This window comes from Xenopus laevis, chromosome 3L (genome assembly GCF_017654675.1).
Source record: "Xenopus laevis strain J_2021 chromosome 3L, Xenopus_laevis_v10.1, whole genome shotgun sequence".
Lineage (NCBI taxonomy): Eukaryota > Metazoa > Chordata > Amphibia > Anura > Pipidae > Xenopus > Xenopus laevis.
In genome coordinates this window covers 1,258,348-1,277,747 of record NC_054375.1, presented here as the reverse complement: position 1 = coordinate 1,277,747, position 19,400 = coordinate 1,258,348, and the positions used below count along the sequence as shown (strand labels likewise).

At 41.0% G+C, this 19,400-nt stretch overlaps 1 protein-coding gene across 5 annotated transcripts in view; it reads left to right on the top strand.

The window, feature by feature from the left end:
* The window catches only part of sox5.L (SRY-box 5 L homeolog), a 134,111-nt gene that overhangs the window by 65,384 nt on the left and 49,327 nt on the right, over window positions 1–19,400 (top strand). For 3 of the 5 annotated variants that reach the window (XM_018251831.2, XM_018251830.2, XM_018251832.2), the window contains exon 4: window positions 18,781–18,867. The exons of 1 other annotated variant lie outside the window; for it this stretch is intronic. In XM_018251831.2, the coding sequence (XP_018107320.1) occupies window positions 18,781–18,867 (87 nt within the window). Of the gene's footprint in view, window positions 1–8,402; window positions 8,776–18,780; window positions 18,868–19,400 lie in introns of those variants that run through there. One more of the 5 variants, XM_018251834.2, reaches the window with a different exon arrangement.

Genomic DNA, 19,400 nt, shown 5'->3' with positions numbered 1-19,400 from the left:
ACCCCTCGAATCATTCCGCTTCCCTTGAATAAACAGAACAAAGAAATCCCTTGTGTAACACATTGTTTCAGGAGTCAGAACCGGCGGTGCAGACAACAGCACTTTATTATTTGCATGGCGCCCAATTCAATTCATGCCAAACTGAGAGGGTCCTTGTTAAATATATAAGTCACGGAGTTCCTCAGGAAACCCCCCATCTCACTAAGGGAAATTTGCGGGGGAGCAAAGTTGATTTTGAAAGAAAACTGGCGATTTTGTTGGGCGTCTTCGTGAGGGATCCGTGGAATGTTGGTCTGTTTGTTTAAAGGGGGAGTAAAGCCAAAATGTCCCTTTAATGAAAGAAAAGGCCTTTCTCAGCAATTTCCTCCCTACGTTAATTAGTGATCTGGAAGTGTAATTGCTACTGGATGCACTGCTGGTCCCGACTGCGTGTACCATCAAATCTATGTGGCCCGAGTCGGCTCCTCCAGTCAATGCCTTGATCGTGAATGGCACAACAATGTGGCTAATGGATACATGTAGTCAGGAGCAGCAGTGCAGGAAAAGGTGTAGGAAAGGACTGGTTTAAGTAGAGGGAGACTTTGTGGGGTACGGGCAAAGTTTGGGGTCGAACCCTCTTTTCTAAAGTGAACGATTTATTTTTAGTTGGTTTATCCCCAACCCCATATCAGTGTATATCGTTTAGTAATTATTATATATCGTATTATTATGTCCTTTCAGTATCTTATACAATGACTCGTTCTAAGCAACTTTTCCATTGGCCTTCCTTTTTGTTATAGTTCTCGAATTCCTCGCCTTCTGACTCTTGCCGGCTTTCAAACAGGGGTCACCGACCCCCGTGTAGAAAACAAAAGCTACTTTTTATGACTCTTTTTTTTTTCTTCTATTCCCTATCCTGTTCATATTCAAAGCAATGCCTGGTTGCTAGGGTAATTTGGACCCTAGCAACCAGACGGCTGAAATTGCAGAGCTGCTGAATAAAATAAAAAAGTCAAAAACCACAAATAATAAAAAAATAAAGACCAACTGCAACTTGTCTGAGAATCTCCCTGTCGGCATGATGCTAAGAGTTGATTTAAAGGGGAACAAGGCCAAGTAGTGATGACGTGTGGCTACATAAATACATATACACATACATGGCACTTTGCTGATGGGCAAGTCTATTTCGGGCCCAGGGGGGTATCGGTGACATGTAGCACAAGTGTAAGCCCCCTATAATCACTATACAATGCGTGTGAGAGTATTCCGCTTCACTTTCCCACTCCCTAGTGTAAGGGATACCCTCCCCGACTCATTAACGTGAGCCAATAGGAAGGCGGGGGGCATCGGTGCCCTAATGTGTTGGGCTGGTGGGATTAGGGGCTCATTGGGTCCCAGTTAAACGAATGGCTGGAATTCCGGCCCTGACTAATGGAGCACAAATGGTTCCCTCCACATTTAACCCCTTGACTGTCACCGGCGGATTCCAGGCCAGTTACGAATGGGCCGAGTTCCTGTTATTTACTTGTTTACTATTCGACGGCCCCATTTCAGCACAAAAAGAAAACTCTGAGCGAGAGATAAAAACAGAAGGAAAAACAGCCAGTAATTTTGTTTATGTCTGGAACTGAACTAAAAATAGTCATGAGTCGCATCCAACTCCCCCCATCTCATCTAATGACTCTCTTTACTCAATGACTTGATTCTAATGCTACAGTCACATCTGTACATTTATTATCTATTATATGTCTGTCCGTCCATCTATCCACTAATCTGTAGCTGTATATACTGTATATATATAGGTGTCTGTATAGAGCTGCAAGATCACAACCTTCTCAGACCTACACCAACCTGTACCAATTTCTACCCAATCCATCACAATACATACAATGTTACATTGATACAACATACACAGATACAACACTACAGTGATACAAAATTACAGTGATACAATGTTACAGAGATACAGTGTTACATTAATACAACGTTACAGAGATACAACGTTACAGAGATACAACATTACAGTTATACAACATTAAAAGATACAACATTACAGAGATACAACGTTACAGAGATACAACATACAGACAGAGATACAACGTTACAGTGATACAACATACAGAGATACAACGTTACAGAGATACAACATTACAGTTATACAACATTAAAAGATACAACATTACAGAGATACAACGTTACAGAGATACAACATACAGACAGAGATACAATGTTACAGAGATACAATGTTACAGTGATATAACATTACAGAGATACAACGTTACAGAGATACAATGTTACAGAGATACAACATACAGAGATACAACATTACAGAGATACAACATTACAGAGATACAACATTACAGAGATACAATGTTACAGTGATACAACATTACAGAGATACAACATTACAGAGATACAACATTACAGAGATACAACGTTACAGAGATACAATGTTACAGAGATACAACATACAGACAGAGATACAATGTTACAGAGATACAACGTTACAGAGATACAATGTTACAGAGATACAACATACAGAGATACAACATTACAGAGATACAACATTACAGAGATACAACATTACAGTTATACAACATTAAAAGATACAACATTACAGAGATACAACGTTACAGAGATACAACATACAGACAGAGATACAATGTTACAGAGATACAATGTTACAGTGATACAACATTACAGAGATACAACATTACAGAGATACAACGTTACAGTGATACAACATTACAGAGATACAACGTTACAGAGATACAACATTACAGAGATACAACGTTACAGAGATACAACATTACAGAGATACAACGTTATAGAGATACAATGTTACAGAGATACAACGTTACAGTGATACAACATTACAGTTATACAACATTAAAAGATACAACATTACAGAGATACAACGTTACAGAGATACAACATGCAGACAGAGATACAATGTTACAGAGATACAATGTTACAGTGATACAACATTACAGAGATACAACATTACAGTTATACAACATTACAAAGATACAATGTTACAGAGATACAACATTACAGTTATACAACATTACAGTGATACAACATTACAGTGATACAACATTACAGTGATACAACATTACAGTGATACAACATTACAGAGATACAACATTACAGAGATACAACATTACAGTGATACAACATTACAGTGATACAACATTACAGAGATACAACATTACAGAGATACAACATTACAGAGATACAACATTACAGTGATACAACATTACAGAGATACAACATTACAGAGATACAACATTACAGAGATACAACATTACAGTGATACAACATTACAGAGATACAACATTACAGAGATACAACATTACAGAGATACAACATTACAGAGATACAACATTACAGAGATACAACATTACAGAGATACAACATTACAGAGATACAACATTACAGAGATACAACATTACAGAGATACAACATTACAGAGATACAACATTACAGAGATACAACATTACAGAGATACAACATTACAGAGATACAACATTACAGAGATACAACATTACAGAGATACAACATTACAGAGATACAACATTACAGAGATACAACATTACAGAGATACAACATTACAGAGATACAACATTACAGAGATACAACATTACAGAGATACAACATTACAGAGATACAACATTACAGTGATACAACATTACAGAGATACAACATTACAGTGATACAACATTACAGAGATACAACATTACAGAGATACAACATTACAGTGATACAACATTACAGAGATACAACGTTACAGAGATACAACGTTACAGAGATACAACATTACAGTGATACAACATTACAGTGATACAACATATAGAGATACAATGTTACATTGAGACAACATTACAGATACATTACAGAGATACAACATTACAGAGATACAACATTACAGAGATACAACATTACAGTGATACAACATTACAGAGATACAACATTACAGAGATACAACGTTACAGAGATACAACATTACAGAGATACAACGTTACAGAGATACAACATTACAGTGATACAACATTACAGTGATACAACATATAGAGATACAATGTTACATTGAGACAACATTACAGATACATTACAGAGATACAACATTACAGAGATACAACATTACAGAGATACAACATTACAGTGATACAACATTACAGAGATACAACATTACAGTGATACAACATTACAGAGATACAACGTTACAGAGATACAACGTTACAGAGATACAACATTACAGAGATACAACATTACAGAGATACAACATTACAGAGATACAACATTACAGAGATACAACGTTACAGAGATACAACGTTACAGAGATACAACATTACAGTGATACAACGTTACAGAGATACATTTGTCATTTCCTTTACATGTAACTATAACACTGACCTGCTCAATATAAATGTAATGGGCCCAGTATGTTCAGCAGGGACCCTGGCACCCCACAAATGCACCCCACAAGCTCAGGAGATCCCATGTAGCCAGTCAATAACGTAACACGGGTCCATTTAACCCCGTGTATCACAGATTGTGCAGCTGATCCACTCCCAGTGGGCTCTCAGGGCACTGAACCCTTAATTGGCTAGGGATGCTGGGAGTTGTAGTAATGCTGAGTATCTAACAGTGTGACATCTGTGTGAAAGGCACATTTACAGCACTGCTGCCAAGAGTTGCCTGTGACGGACTAAGCTTAAAGCAAACAAACCCACAGAGCTTTTAAATACATAAATCTATAAAAGTCTAATGAGACATTTAGTACATTCACTATATACATTCACTATATATATATATATTCACTATAGACATTAAATTGACTTCCTTGCAGTTGCCCCTCGTGCTGGTTCATTGGGAGATACAATATAAACATTACTGGGTATATCACTAATTATTATCAGTATTGACAAATATTCAGTAGCCTCATGGGACCCCTGTAATTGTGGGGGTGCAGGGCCACTTTCCTCTCTGCCTGGACGGGCTCTAAGCAGAGAATTAAAGGGTTAATGGGAGATTATTCCTTCCATGATATCAGTGTGTTTCATTTCTCATGGAAAATGTTCCTTTGGCCCCTGGGGACCCGTAAGAGCCAAGACCTGTCTTTGTTGTCAGTTTAGACGGGGGCAGTTATAAGGCAATTAGCAGTTGGTTTTTACTTTTTACTAATGGTTATTGCTCTTGGCCCGTTATATGGTTGCTAGGGTGACTAACCCTAGCAACAGGCACATACCCTAATAGTGCCGGGTCTTAAAGGAAAGATATAATGATTGATAATAATAAAAAAAATAAAAATCTAGTCTCGCGCTTCATCTACTTTCTAGTTGCCAGGGTCACTGACCATAGCAACCCCAAGGCATTTTTTTCTAGTTTTACTCTCAGAAGATAAAGGCAAATCATTCCATAAAGTCGAGTTGTTTTCAGTGTTTCTGGGGGAGCTCCATTACATATTTATATAAAGGGGGGTGCCAAGCAGTGGGAGCTGTAGGGGTTAATTATTTATCATCAGGACGGTTAGAGCGGCTGTAACTTTTGGGTTCATGTTCCCTTTAAAATGTGCAAAACAATTGACATGTCTCCCTAATGAGTGTCAGCGTTTTTGGATCCCCTGGGGGGCAGTTCATGACAGCTGGGGGGGGGGGGGGTGATGTCTCAGTTTAGCCCGGGGGGGTCTTTGGCTGCTGCGACTTTATTGTTTAACGTTTTTCACAATGTTTGTTCCTCTGATCAATATTAAAGGCTCAGTATGTAAATGGGGGGGGGGTGGTGGATGAGAGTAGAACGGGGGGGCATGTGCCAGGTTGGGGCAACACTTTGCATCATAATCACATACCCCCAGACAACACTATAGGGGTCCCATTATATTTCTATAAAGTACCAGTGTCTGGCCAATAACTGCCCCAAGTCTTTAATTAGCCCAATAATAACTGCTGCCCCCCCCCCACTCCTCACACCCAATACTGGTGGCTCTGCAGGGGGGGGTATATTTGAGCCACTGAAAGGCCCCAACTCTTTGCCCCCCACTAAACACAGCCCTAGATCTGGAACTAAATCTTCTTTACTTTCTCTTCACCAACAGTCACAATCAGCAGTGCAGCCCTCAAGCCGCTGCAACTTCTTTCTTGCCCTTTATTAACCCTTTATTTCTCCATAATAAAATACAGCTGCTTCTTTATTCTCAGCTACTGAGTCAGTAAGTGACAACAACAGCCCGTAAATCTATTGTCTGACTCCTGATATTTGCCCCAGGGGCTTCTTTCTACTGCTTTTTGCCTCAACTACATGAAATGTTCCCTATGTGTCTATATCCCCCCCCCATATTGTACTGTCTAATGGCACCTCCCATATGTATAAATACAAATATACAGAGAAGGAATGTTCTGGGCACACAATAAGCTATACCCTCATACTGTACTGTCTAAGGGAATCAATATGGCACCTCCTCCTCCCATATGTATAAATACAAATATACAGAGAAGGAATGTTCTGGGCACACAATAAGCTATACCCTCATACTGTACTGTCTAAGGGAATCAATATGGCACCTCCCTCCTCCCATATGTATAAATGCAAATATACAGAGAAGGAATGTTCTGGGCACACAATAAGCTATACCCTCATACTGTACTGTCTAAGGGAATCAATATGGCAGCTCCCTCCTCCCATATGTATAAATACAAATATACAGAGAAGGAATGTTCTGGGCACACAATAAGCTATACCCTCATACTGTACTGTCTAAGGGAATCAATATGGCACCTCCTCCTCCCATATGTATAAATACAAATATACAGAGAAGGAATGTTCTGGGCACACAATAAGCTATACCCTCATACTGTACTGTCTAAGGGAATCAATATGGCACCTCCTCATCCCATATGTATAAATACAAATATACAGAGAAGGAATGTTCTGGGCACACAATAAGCTATACCCTCATACTGTACTGTCTAAGGGAATCAATATGGCACCTCCTCCTCCCATATGTATAAATACAAATATACAGAGAAGGAATGTTCTGGGCACACAATAAGCTATACCCTCATACTGTACTGTCTAAGGGAATCAATATGGCACCTCCTCCCATATGTATAAATACAAATATACAGAGAAGGAATGTTCTGGGCACATAATAAGCTATACCCTCATACTGTACTGTCTAAGGGAATCAATATGGCACCTCCTCCTCCCATATGTATAAATACAAATATACAGAGAAGGAATGTTCTGGGCACACAATAAGCTATACCCTCATACTGTACTGTCTAAGGGAATCAATATGGCACCTCCTCCTCCCATATGTATAAATACAAATATACAGAGAAGGAATGTTCTGGGCACACAATAAGCTATACCCTCATACTGTACTGTCTAAGGGAATCAATATGGCACCTCCTCCTCCCATATGTATAAATACAAATATACAGAGAAGGAATGTTCTGGGCACACAATAAGCTATACCCTCATACTGTACTGTCTAAGGGAATCAATATGGCACCTCCTCCTCCCATATGTATAAATACAAATATACAGAGAAGGAATGTTCTGGGCACACAATAAGCTATACCCTCATACTGTACTGTCTAAGGGAATCAATATGGCACCTCCTCCCATATGTATAAATACAAATATACAGAGAAGGAATGTTCTGGGCACACAATAAGCTATACCCTCATACTGTACTGTCTAAGGGAATCAATATGGCACCTCCTCCTCCCATATGTATAAATACAAATATACAGAGAAGGAATGTTCTGGGCACACAATAAGCTATACCCTCATACTGTACTGTCTAAGGGAATCAATATGGCACCTCCTCCTCCCATATGTATAAATACAAATATACAGAGAAGGAATGTTCTGGGCACACAATAAGCTATACCCTCATACTGTACTGTCTAAGGGAATCAATATGGCACCTCCTCCTCCCATATGTATAAATACAAATATACAGAGAAGGAATGTTCTGGGCACACAATAAGCTATACCCTCATACTGTACTGTCTAAGGGAATCAATATGGCACCTCCTCCCATATGTATAAATACAAATATACAGAGAAGGAATGTTCTGGGCACACAATAAGCTATACCCTCATACTGTACTGTCTAAGGGAATCAATATGGCACCTCCTCCTCCCATATGTATAAATACAAATATACAGAGAAGGAATGTTCTGGGCACACAATAAGCTATACCCTCATACTGTACTGTCTAAGGGAATCAATATGGCACCTCCTCCTCCCATATGTATAAATACAAATATACAGAGAAGGAATGTTCTGGGCACACAATAAGCTATACCCTCATACTGTACTGTCTAAGGGAATCAATATGGCACCTCCTCCTCCCATATGTATAAATACAAATATACAGAGAAGGAATGTTCTGGGCACACAATAAGCTAGACATTCATACTGTATAGTAAGTGAGTGACTTGTCAAACCATTTGTTGCTCCTTTCACTTGTCAGGATTGTGAGGCCATTGTTGGGGCACCTGTTGGGGTGATATAGGAGGCAGCTGTCAGCGCAGGGAGTTAAAAAAAGCTGCAATAATTAAGAACATAATATGCGCCGGAGGGGGGGGATAGGGCCGGCACTAAGGAAGGTAGAAGCCCCGCCCCTTCTCCATGCAGACTCCTCCTCCTGCTGACAAGCACATTGGGAAGTAAATGTAAAGTTAGAGGAATGTCAGGGGACAGGAGAGACTGGACGGCGAGTGTTAATCTCCGGGGAAGGAAACCCACCGTTGCCGTGGAACTTGTGACCCCGGATACCAGTAATGATTTTATTCTCCCATTTCCTCTTTGCCATCACTTGTGTAGCAGGACATTTAATATAATCAGAAAGGGGCCCAAAATGTTCATGTTAAAATCAGAATGTTTTGCATTTAGTGCTTGATAGTGGGGGGCCCCTCAGATTGTGCCCCCCCCCCCTGCTTGGCACAGAGTATTGGGGCATCATGGGAAACGCAGATCTGAGCCTGGCGTTGCTTCAACACTTGTACAGCGGAGGGGAAATATCAAAAAAAAAATATTTAAATGTTGAATTTTTGATGAAATCGTTGTGCGCCGGCGCCCCTTTAATTGTTTTTTCTTTTCCCCGCTTTCCTGCGTTGCGTTTTTTTTTTTAAAAAACCCATTTGAGGATGTTGTCGGCTTCGCAGGCCACATGGGGGGATTTAAAGATGACAGCTGTCATGTGGCAATTGCCAAACGTTCATTTCTGACCCCAATCTGACAGCTGCTCCCTATTTATTATCACATATCCGCCCCTCCTACACACATTGTCTGCCATAAACAGGGGGTAGATTCTATTATATATATATATATATGGCTAGATATACAGCTATGGGATCCCGTATCCAGAAAGCTCTGAATTACAGACAAGCTGTGTCTCAAAGATTTCATTTTATCCAAAAATCATTTCCTTTTTCTGTGTAATAATAAAACAGTCGCTTGTACTTGATCCCAACTAAGATATAATTAATCCTTATTGGAGGCAAATTGGGTTTATTTCATGTTTATATGATTTTCTAGTAGACTTAATATTTGAAGATCCAAATTATGGAAAGATCTGTTATCCAGAAAACCCCAGGTTCAGAGCATTCTGGATAACAGGTCCCATACCTGTACCTTGTACTTGATCCCAACTAAGATATAATTAATCCTTATTGGAGGCAAAACCAGCCTATTGGCTTTATTTCATGTTTATATGATTTTATAGTAGACTTAAGGCATGAAGATCCAAATTATGGAAAGATCTGTTATCGGGAAACCCATTATCAGGAAAACCCATAGTCCAGAAAGTTCCGAATTACGGGAAGGCCGTCTCCCATAGACTCCATTCTATCCAAATAATCCAGATTTTTAAAAACGATTTCCTTTTTCTGTGTAATAATAAAACAGTCGCTTGTACTTGATCCCAACTAAGATATAATTAATCCTTATTGGAGGCAAAACCAAACTATTGGGTTTATTGAATGTTAATATGATTTTCTATTAGATTTAATATTTGAAGATCCAATTATGGAAGGATCTGTTATCCAGAAAACCCCAGGTTCAGAGCATTCTGGATAACAGGTCCCAAACCTGTGTCTTGTACTTGATCCCAACTAAGATATAATTAATCCTTATTGGAGGCAAATTGGGTTTATTTCATGTTTATATGATTTTCTAGTAGACTTAAGGTAAGAGGATCCAAATTATGGAAAGATCTGTTGTCTGGAAAATCCCAAGTCCCGAGCATTCTGGATAACAGGTCCCATTCCTTTACCTTGTACTTGATCCCAACTAAGATATAATTAATCCTTATTGGAGGCAAAACCAGCCTATTGGGTTTATTTCATGTTTATATGATTTTCTAGTAGACTTAAGGTATGAAGATCCAGATTAGGGAAAGATCTGTTATCCAGAAAACCCCAGGTCCCAAGCATTTTGGATTACAGGTCCCATACCTGTACTTTGTACTTGATCCCAACTAAGATATAATTAATCCTTATTGGAGGCAAAACCAGCCTATTGCCTTTATTTAATGTTTATATGATTTTCTAGTAGATGAAAAGTATGAAGATCCAAATTATGGAAAGATCCATTATCTGGAAAACCCCAGGTTCAGAGCATTCTGGATAACAGGTCCCATACCTGTTCTTGATCCCAACTAATATATAATTAATCCTTATTGGAGGCAAAACCAGTCTATTGGGTTTATTTCATGTTTATATGATTTTATAGTAATTTTAAGGTATTAAGATCCAAATGATCTGTTATTTGGAAAACCCAGGGTCCTGAGAATTCTGGATAACAGGTCTCATACCTGTAATAATAAAACAGTCGCTTGTACTTGATCCCAACTAAGATATAATTAATCCTTATTGGAGGCAAAACCAGTCTATTGGGTTTATTTCATGTTTATATGATTTTCTAGTAGATTTAAGGTATGAAGATCCGGATTAGGGAAAGATCTGTTATCCAGAAAACCCCAGGTCCCGCGCATTTTGGATAACAGGTCCCATACCTGTACCTTGTACTTGATCCCAGCTAAGAGATAATTAATCCTTATTGGAGGCAAAACCAGCCTATTGGCTTTATTTCATGTTTATATGATTTTCTAGTAAACTTAAGGTATGAAGATCCAAATGATGGAAAGATCCATTATCTGGAAAACCCCAGGTCCCGAGCATTCTGGATAACAGGTCCCATACCTGTAGTTGATCCCAATATAAGTAATCCTTTTTGGAAGCAAAACCAGCCTATTGGCTTAATGTTTACATGACGTTCTAGCAGACTCAAGGTACAAAAAAGTAAAAAAAGATCCATTATCCCAGGTCCCGAGCATTGTGGATAACAGGTCCCATACCTGTATAATCTTCCTGTGTTACATGAGACTCTATATCTTGTATATTTATATGCTGACGTAGCAGCTCAGGTTGATAAAAGACCCATAAGGTCCATCAAGTTCAGCCTTTCCCATTGAGTCAATGAAGATCCAGTGTAATAAGGTCTGGCCGTGACTGAACTACAACAGCAGCAGCAGCAGGGGATGCTGGGAGTTGTAGTGCAACAAGACCTTTAATTGCTTCTCTATTGGAAATGGTGTCGTCAATGAATGAGTAATGAAAGCAAAGAGATTCCCTGCTCCAGTTAAAGGGCCACACGCGTCGGTGCCAAGGATTCTGCCAGCCCCTCCGCTTGCCTTTTGTATTGATTTGTCTTTTTGGCTGTGGGGGGGGGGCAGAAGGTTGGCCGGCGTTTGGGGGTCGCATTGTTCCACATGAAGGAGTCGCTGGTTGGCAGTGGCGCCAGAATGTCAGTGTAAGTGGAGTTGGCACAGAGAGAGAGAGAGCAGGGAGCCAGTGGGCACGGGAATGGCTGCTGAGGCTAGCAAACATATGTGTCAGAAGGAAAATGGGCAACGAAGGAATTCTGAGAACTTAACCCCAACACTCCCTCATTGGATTTGGTTGGGTTGGGTGAGGGGCTGCTGAATTCTTTGGAAGCATTTCAGGAGAAACTATTTGCCCCCTGGGAATTAACAGCATGTTACCTACAGCTAATGTTTAACTACAGCTCCCAGCATCCCCTCCCAGCCTTCAGCTGTCTCTCTCCTTACACTTACCCACCCCCCTCTCTCTCTCTTCCCACCCCCACCTGTCTCTTCCCTCCATCCCCCGCCTTGTCTCTGCCCTCCTCTCCCTCCGTCCCCCCAGTGCGACACACAGACCCTCGGGTTGTTCACCTACAAACAACTAGTTGGTTTCAGATCACCAGAAATAACCACTTTTTCCAATGACTTTCTATTTTCTATGTGTCACCGGTTTTGTAATATTGAAGTGAGGTGTCGTTTTTCACCTTCTAAAGCAGCTCTGGGAGGAGGGGTCGCCGACCCTGTAAACATTTAATCTTATCTTTGTCTCTGCTGAGCAGAATCCCCGAGTTTCATTACAGGCAGCTGTTAGACTTGATACAATAGTTGCTAATATCGCGCAGATACTGCTGAGAAATGGATCAACTAATTGTAGCAACTAATTGTAGCAACTAATTGTAGCAACTAATTGTAACAGTTCCTGGATCACTGAGCTGCCAGACTGAAATGCTAAAGACAATTCAACTTTAAACTTAGATTTTGGAAAAACAGTAAAAAAAAAAAAATAACGAAAAGTAATTGAAAAAAGTCCTTATTTCCGGGGAACAATCTGAAAACATTTCAAATTGAATTCGAGTTTTCAGGTCGGGAAAATTAGTCAGAGTTTTAGATATTCAATTTTTTTTTTTTATGAATAACCCCCCAGTCGAATTATATTCGAATTTAAGAGTTTTAAAAAAATTCGACCTTTAAAATTTTTTAAAAATCCTTCATATTAACAGCCGGTGCCTCACACTGGTCTCTCTGCTGGTTAAATTCATCTCATTAGTTTCTTTAGGGCAAGTCACACCAGCTACAAATTGCAGCCTGTCCTCATAGGAAACAAGAAAGAATCATGAAGTTCTGTCCTTCAGTGGAATATCTGCTAAGAGTACAAAGGCAGGTTAGATTGTAAGCTTTTTGGACAAGAGATTGTCTCCCAATTACTAAAGGGAATAATGGAAGGACATGGAAGCTGCTTACACCATGAAGAACCTCATAGAAAAGAATATAGAATCAATTTAGAAAGATATTCTGTCTTTCAGCGGAATATGTCCTTAGACTAGAAAGGTTAGATTGTAAGCTCTTTGGACAATTGTTTTTTTCCCAATTGCTAAAGGGAATAATGGAAGGACATGGAAGCTACTTGCACCATGAGGAATGAGAAACCTCATAGGAAAGAGAATAGAATCAATCTAGAATGACGTTCTGTCTTTCAGCGGGAAATATGTCTTTAGACTACAAAGACAGGTTAGATTGTAAGCTCCTTGGACAAGAGATTGTCTCCCAGTTACTAAAGGGAATAATGGAAGTAAATGGAAGCTACTTACATCATGAAGAACCTCATAGGAAAGAGAATAGAATCAATCTAGAATGACGTTCTGTCTTTCAGTGGAATATGTCCTTAGACTAGAAAGGCAGGTTAGATTGTAAGCTCTTTGGACAAGAGATTGTCTCCCTTTTACAAAACAGAATGATGGAAGGACATGGAAGCTACTTACACCATGAGGAATGAGGGATCTCATAGGAAAGAGAATAAAATCAATCTAGAATGATGTTCTGTCTTTCAGCGGAATATGTCCTTAGACTAAAAAGGTAGGTAAGATTGTAAGCTCTTTGGACAATAGATTGTCTCCCAGTTACTAAAGGGAATAATGGAAGGACATGGAAGCTACTTACACCATGAGGAACCTCATAGGAAAGAAAATAGAATCAATCTAGAATGACGTTCTGTCCTTTAGTGGAATATGTTCTTAGACTAGAAAGGTTAGATTGTAAGCTCTTTGCCCAAGAGATTGTCTCCCATTTACTAAAGGGAATAATGAAAGGACATGAAATCTACTTACACCATGAAGAACCTTATAGGAAAGAAAATAGAATCAATCTAGAATGATGTTCTGTCTTTCAGTGGAATATGTTCTTAGACTAGAAAGGTTAGATTGTAAGCTCTTTGGACAAGAGATTGTCTCTCAGTTACAAAACAGAATAATGGAAGGACATGGAAGCTACTTCCACCATGAGGAATGAGAAACCTCATAGGAAAGATAATGGAATCAATCTAGAATGACGTTCTGTCTTTCAGCGGAATATGTCCTTAGACGAGAAAGGCAGGTTAGATTGTAAGCTCTTTGGATAATAGCTTGTCTCCCATTTACTAAAGGGAATAATGAAAGGACATGAAATCTACTTACACCATGAAGAACCTTATAGGAAAGAAAATAGAATCAATCTAGAATGATGTTCTGTCTTTCAGCAGAATATGTCCTTGGACTTAAAAGGTTAGATTGTAAGCTCTTTGGACAAGAGATTGTCTCTCAGTTACAAAACAGAATAATGGAAGGACATGGAAGCTACTTGCACCATGAGGAATGAGGGACCTCATAGGAAAGAAAATAGAATCAATCTAGAATGACGTTCTGTCTTTCAGCAGAATATGTCCTTAGACTAGAAAGGCAGGTTAGATTGTAAGCTCTTTGGACAAGAGATTGTCTCCCATTTACTAAAGGGAATAATAAAGGTCATGAAATCTATTTACACCATGAAGAACCTTATAGGAAAGAAAATAGAATCAATCTAGAATGACGTTCTGTCTTTCAGTGGAATATGTCCTTTGACTAGAAAGGCAGGTTAGATTGTAAGCTCTTTGGACAATAGATTGTCTGCCATTTACTAAAGGGAATAATGAAAGGACATGAAATCTATTTACACCATGAAGAACCTTATAGGAAAGAAAATAGAATCAATCTAGAATGATGTTCTGTCTTTCAGTGGAATATGTCCTTTGACTAGAAAGGCAGGTTAGATTGTAAGCTCTTTGGACAAGAGATTGTCTCCCTTTTACAAAAGGGAATAATGGAAGGACATGGAAGCTACTTGCACCGTGAGGAACGTCCCACTTGTTAGAAATTGGATCCGCTATAGAATCCATAGTGTCCCAGCAGACTCATGTTGGGCGCCCCTGTTCTACAGGCTGAGTCCTTTCATGAACTCCTTTGCTCTCCCATCAGCTCTGTGTTGATTTAATGGTAAAGAAGTTTTAGGCGGGTTGGTGTGTGAGTTGCGGTTCCTTTACAAGGCGCTCGGCAGTGTGTGTGTATTTTGTGTCGCTGCGGGGAACGACTTTATCATCCACTCGCCTGACAATGGGCTTATAAGTGAAATGACTTGATTCTGCCGCCTGAAGGTTCCACAGCCCCATTGTCAGCGCACAAAGGATTTCTGTTGCCTCATTCCTGCCATGCGAAGGGCTCGGAGCTTTTAATGACTGACAGGCCTCTCGCAAATAACACGCCGCTCTCCCCGGCCCCCACTGTGGCTTCAAAAAAGGGACAAAAAAAAAATAATTCTTACATTTTATTTGTGAAAGTGGCTGGGGGGGGGGGGGCTGGGCTGAACGGGTTTATCCCATTGTTCCCTGGACTTACACAAATTCCCCCTCTTGGGCACACGGGACAATGGGGCAAAGAATCAGGCGGCAGAGACATTCGATTTTGCTTAAAAATAAAAAAACCTTCTGGGGAGAGGGCACTTGGGAAATAAGAAATATTAGGGCCAAATAGTGAGTTACAGTGTATGGGCCCCTTCCAACAGCCTGCCCTTAACTGAGATCTTCACCCAAATTGTCCACAAATGTATTGCAAGGTTTGAGAACTAATCCAGTTGAGGAGCACATTGGCATGTTCTTTCTTCTTCTCAACCTACTGCTTCCAACTTGCCCTACTGTCTCCATCTTGTCCTACTGTCTCCATCTTGCCCTACTGTCTCCATCTTGTCCTACTGTTTCGATCTTGTCCTACTGTCTCCATCTTGCTCTACTGTCTCCATCTTGTTCTACTGTTTCGATCTTGTCCTACTGTCTCCATCTTGCTCTACTGTCTCCATCTTGTCCTACTGTCTCTATCTTGCTCTACTGTCTCCATCTTTACCTACTGTCTCCATCTTGCCCTACTGCAGTGATCCCCAACCAGTAGCTCCTGAGCAACATGTTGCTCTCCAACCCCTTGGATGTTGCTCTCAGTGGCCTCAAAGCAGGTGCTTATTTTTGAATTCCAGGTTTGGAGGCAAGTTGTATTGCATTAAAACCAGGTGTATGGCCAAACAGAGCCTTAATGTAGGTTCACATTCCACATAGAGGCTACTAAATGGCCAATCACAGCCCTTACTTGGCACCCTGGAACATTTTTCATGCTTGTGTTGCTCCCCAACTCCTTTTACTTCTGAATGTTGCTCACGGGTTGTAAAGGTTGGGGATCCCTGCCCTACTGTCTCTATCTTACTCTACTATCTCCATCTTGCTCTACTGTCTCCATCTTGCCCTACTGTCTCCATCTTACCCTACTGTCTCCATATTTTCCTACTGTGTCCATCTTACTCTACTGTCTCCATCTTGCCCTACTGTCCCCATCTTGTCCTACTGTCTCCATCTTGTCCTACTGTCTCCATTTTGTCCTACTGTCTCCATCTTGTTCTACTGTCTCCCTCTCGTCCTACTGTCTCCAACTTGCCCTACTGTCTTCATCTTGCCCACTGTCTCCATCTTGCCCTACTGTCTCCATATTCTTCTACTGTCTCCCTCTTGTCCTACTGTCTCCATCTTGCCCTACTATCTCCATCTTGCCCTACTGTCTTCATACTGTCCTACTGTCTCTATCTTGCTCTACTGTCTCCATCTTGCCCTACTGTCTCTATCTTACTCTACTATCTCCATCTTGCTCTACTGTCTCCATCTTGCCCTACTGTCTCCATCTTGCCCTACTGTCTCCATCTTGTCCTACTGTCTCCATCTTGTCCTACTGTCTCCATCTTACCCTACTGTCTCCATATTTTCCTACTGTGTCCATCTTACTCTACTGTCTCCATCTTGCCCTACTGTCCCCATCTTGTCCTACTGTCTCCATCATACTCTAGTGTCTCCATCTTGCCCTACTGGCTCCATATTGTCCTACTGTCTCCATCTTGCCCTACTGTCTCCATCTTGCCCTACTGTCTCCATCTTGTCCTACTGTCTCCATCTTGACCTACTGTCTCCATCTTGCCTTACTGCCTCCATCTTGTCCTACTGTCTCCATCTTGTCCTACTGTCTCCATCTTGTCCTACTGTCTCCATCTTGACCTACTGTCTCCATCTTATCCTACTGTCTCCATCTTGTCCTACTGTCTCCATCTTGACCTACTGTCTCCATCTTGCCTTACTGCCTCCATCTTGCCCTACTGAATGTTCTAGTTGAGGATCATAGTCATTGTTCATGTAAAGGAATGCTGTGTATGACAGTTGGGAATAGAAGGAGCAGCCTATAATGTGCTCCCAGTGTGGTAGTTATTGAATGTGGACCTGATACAGTTGATCAGCTCTATTACATTAATGAAGTGCAACAATGTATCAATATTATATGTATAGATAGATATATTATGTGTATATTGATATTGGTGCTTCTGTATTATGTGCCCAAGTGCCAGTTAGTGCCGCCGCTCTCCCATTATGGCAGCAAAGTGGCACCTTTAGAAAGATGACGGCGGCTCTCAGCCCGGAGGATAATGATGGTTCCAGTCTCTTATCTCCCTCTTTTCTTCATCAGTGGGGAAATTAACCAGGTTGTAATAATCTTGTCCTTCAGGGCTGACGCTTCCTTTGATGAGTTAACAAGCAGGCGCTGGGTAGTCGCAACAGGGGGTAGTGAAATGGGCAAACAATTTGGCAACGCACATAAACACAAGTGCGGGGGCAATAACAGCGGCGACTTTCTTAAAAGCGGATGAGAGACGCAGCCCATTGTTCCCCGGCGGAATCATATCGGGACACTTCTCCCTCTCTGTGGTTTTAACTGTGAATGTCGCCGTCATAATCACGGATTTGAAAAGCGAAGTAATTGTGCGTCCGTCTCCTCCGCTGACACCACTATACAATGACATTGTTCCATTCACTCCATTGTCTTCTGCATTTCAATAGCGTTTCCATTCAGCCTCACATATATGTAAAGAAACGGGGGTCACTGCGCCCCACAATCAATGTCAAAATCGCAAATAGTCGCTCTGAAATGTGCTTTTTGTCTGGCTCAGCCCCCGCAGCGTGACGGGAGTTGCACTGGGAGTCGCAAACTTGTCATTTACATAAACACAGAGGAAGCCATGTCTATTCCAGGGGCACAAGGACAACAAAATCATTTTAGTGCCCCCCAAAAAGTCCAGCCTTTAAACACGGGGGGGGGCAGATGGATCCCTCATTATCATCAATTGGCTTTGGGAATTTGTGCTTCAAATACTTTACAGGCCCTTAATAAACTACATCTCCCAGCATGCCCTGTCAAGGATTAGACAACATTGACTTCTTACAGTGGAGTCAGTGATGTCATCGATATGATGTCAGTGACTGAACGCCTGTGATTGGCCTTTATGATGAATGAATTAAAATCATGTGAATCACAAGGAAGAGCTGGGCAGGTGCTGGTTCCCCTGTTCCTAAATCATATCTTTCAGTGGCCCTAAGGGGTTGCTGGGAGTTGTAGTTTAGATGGGACTGACTGCTGACTGTGAATAAGACGACTATATTGTTAGTGGGTGATACTTAAGCTGGTCTGTCCATCAGATGTAGCAATGCAGTAACAGGCTGAAAATAGACATAAAATTCATGAAATCCTGACCTGATCCTTCTTCTCTTCCCCAGAAACCCCCAGCATAGAAAAACTTTTGTCTAAAGACTGGAAGGACAAGCTCCTCGCAATGGGATCAGGGAACCTGGGAGATGTAAAAGGTAACGTGCAGCCCTAGTGCAGCCTCCTTCACTGTGTTTTACATGCGATATTGTAACACCATTCCACATGTAGCCAATCTCCCTTGATATATGAAGGAGACAGTAGGACCAGATGGAGACAGTAGGGCAAGATGGAGACAGTAGGGCAAGATGGAGACAGTAGGGCAAGATGGAGACAGAAGGGCAAGATGGAGACAGTAGGACAAGATGGAGACAGTAGGACAAGATGGAAACAGTAGGCCAAGATGGAGACAGTTTGGCAAGATGGAGACAGTAGGACGAAGTGGAGACAGTAGAACAAGATGGAGACAGTAGGGCAAGATGGAGACAGTAAGACCAGTTGAAGACAGTAGGACAAGATGGAGACAGTAGGACAAGATGGAGACAGTAGGGCAAGATGGAGACAGTAGGGCAAGATGGAGACAGTAGGACAAGATGGAGACAGTAAGAGAAGAGGGAGACAGTAGGACAAGAGGGAGACAGTAGGACAAGATGGAGACAGTAGGACAAGAGGGAGACAGTAGGACAAGAGG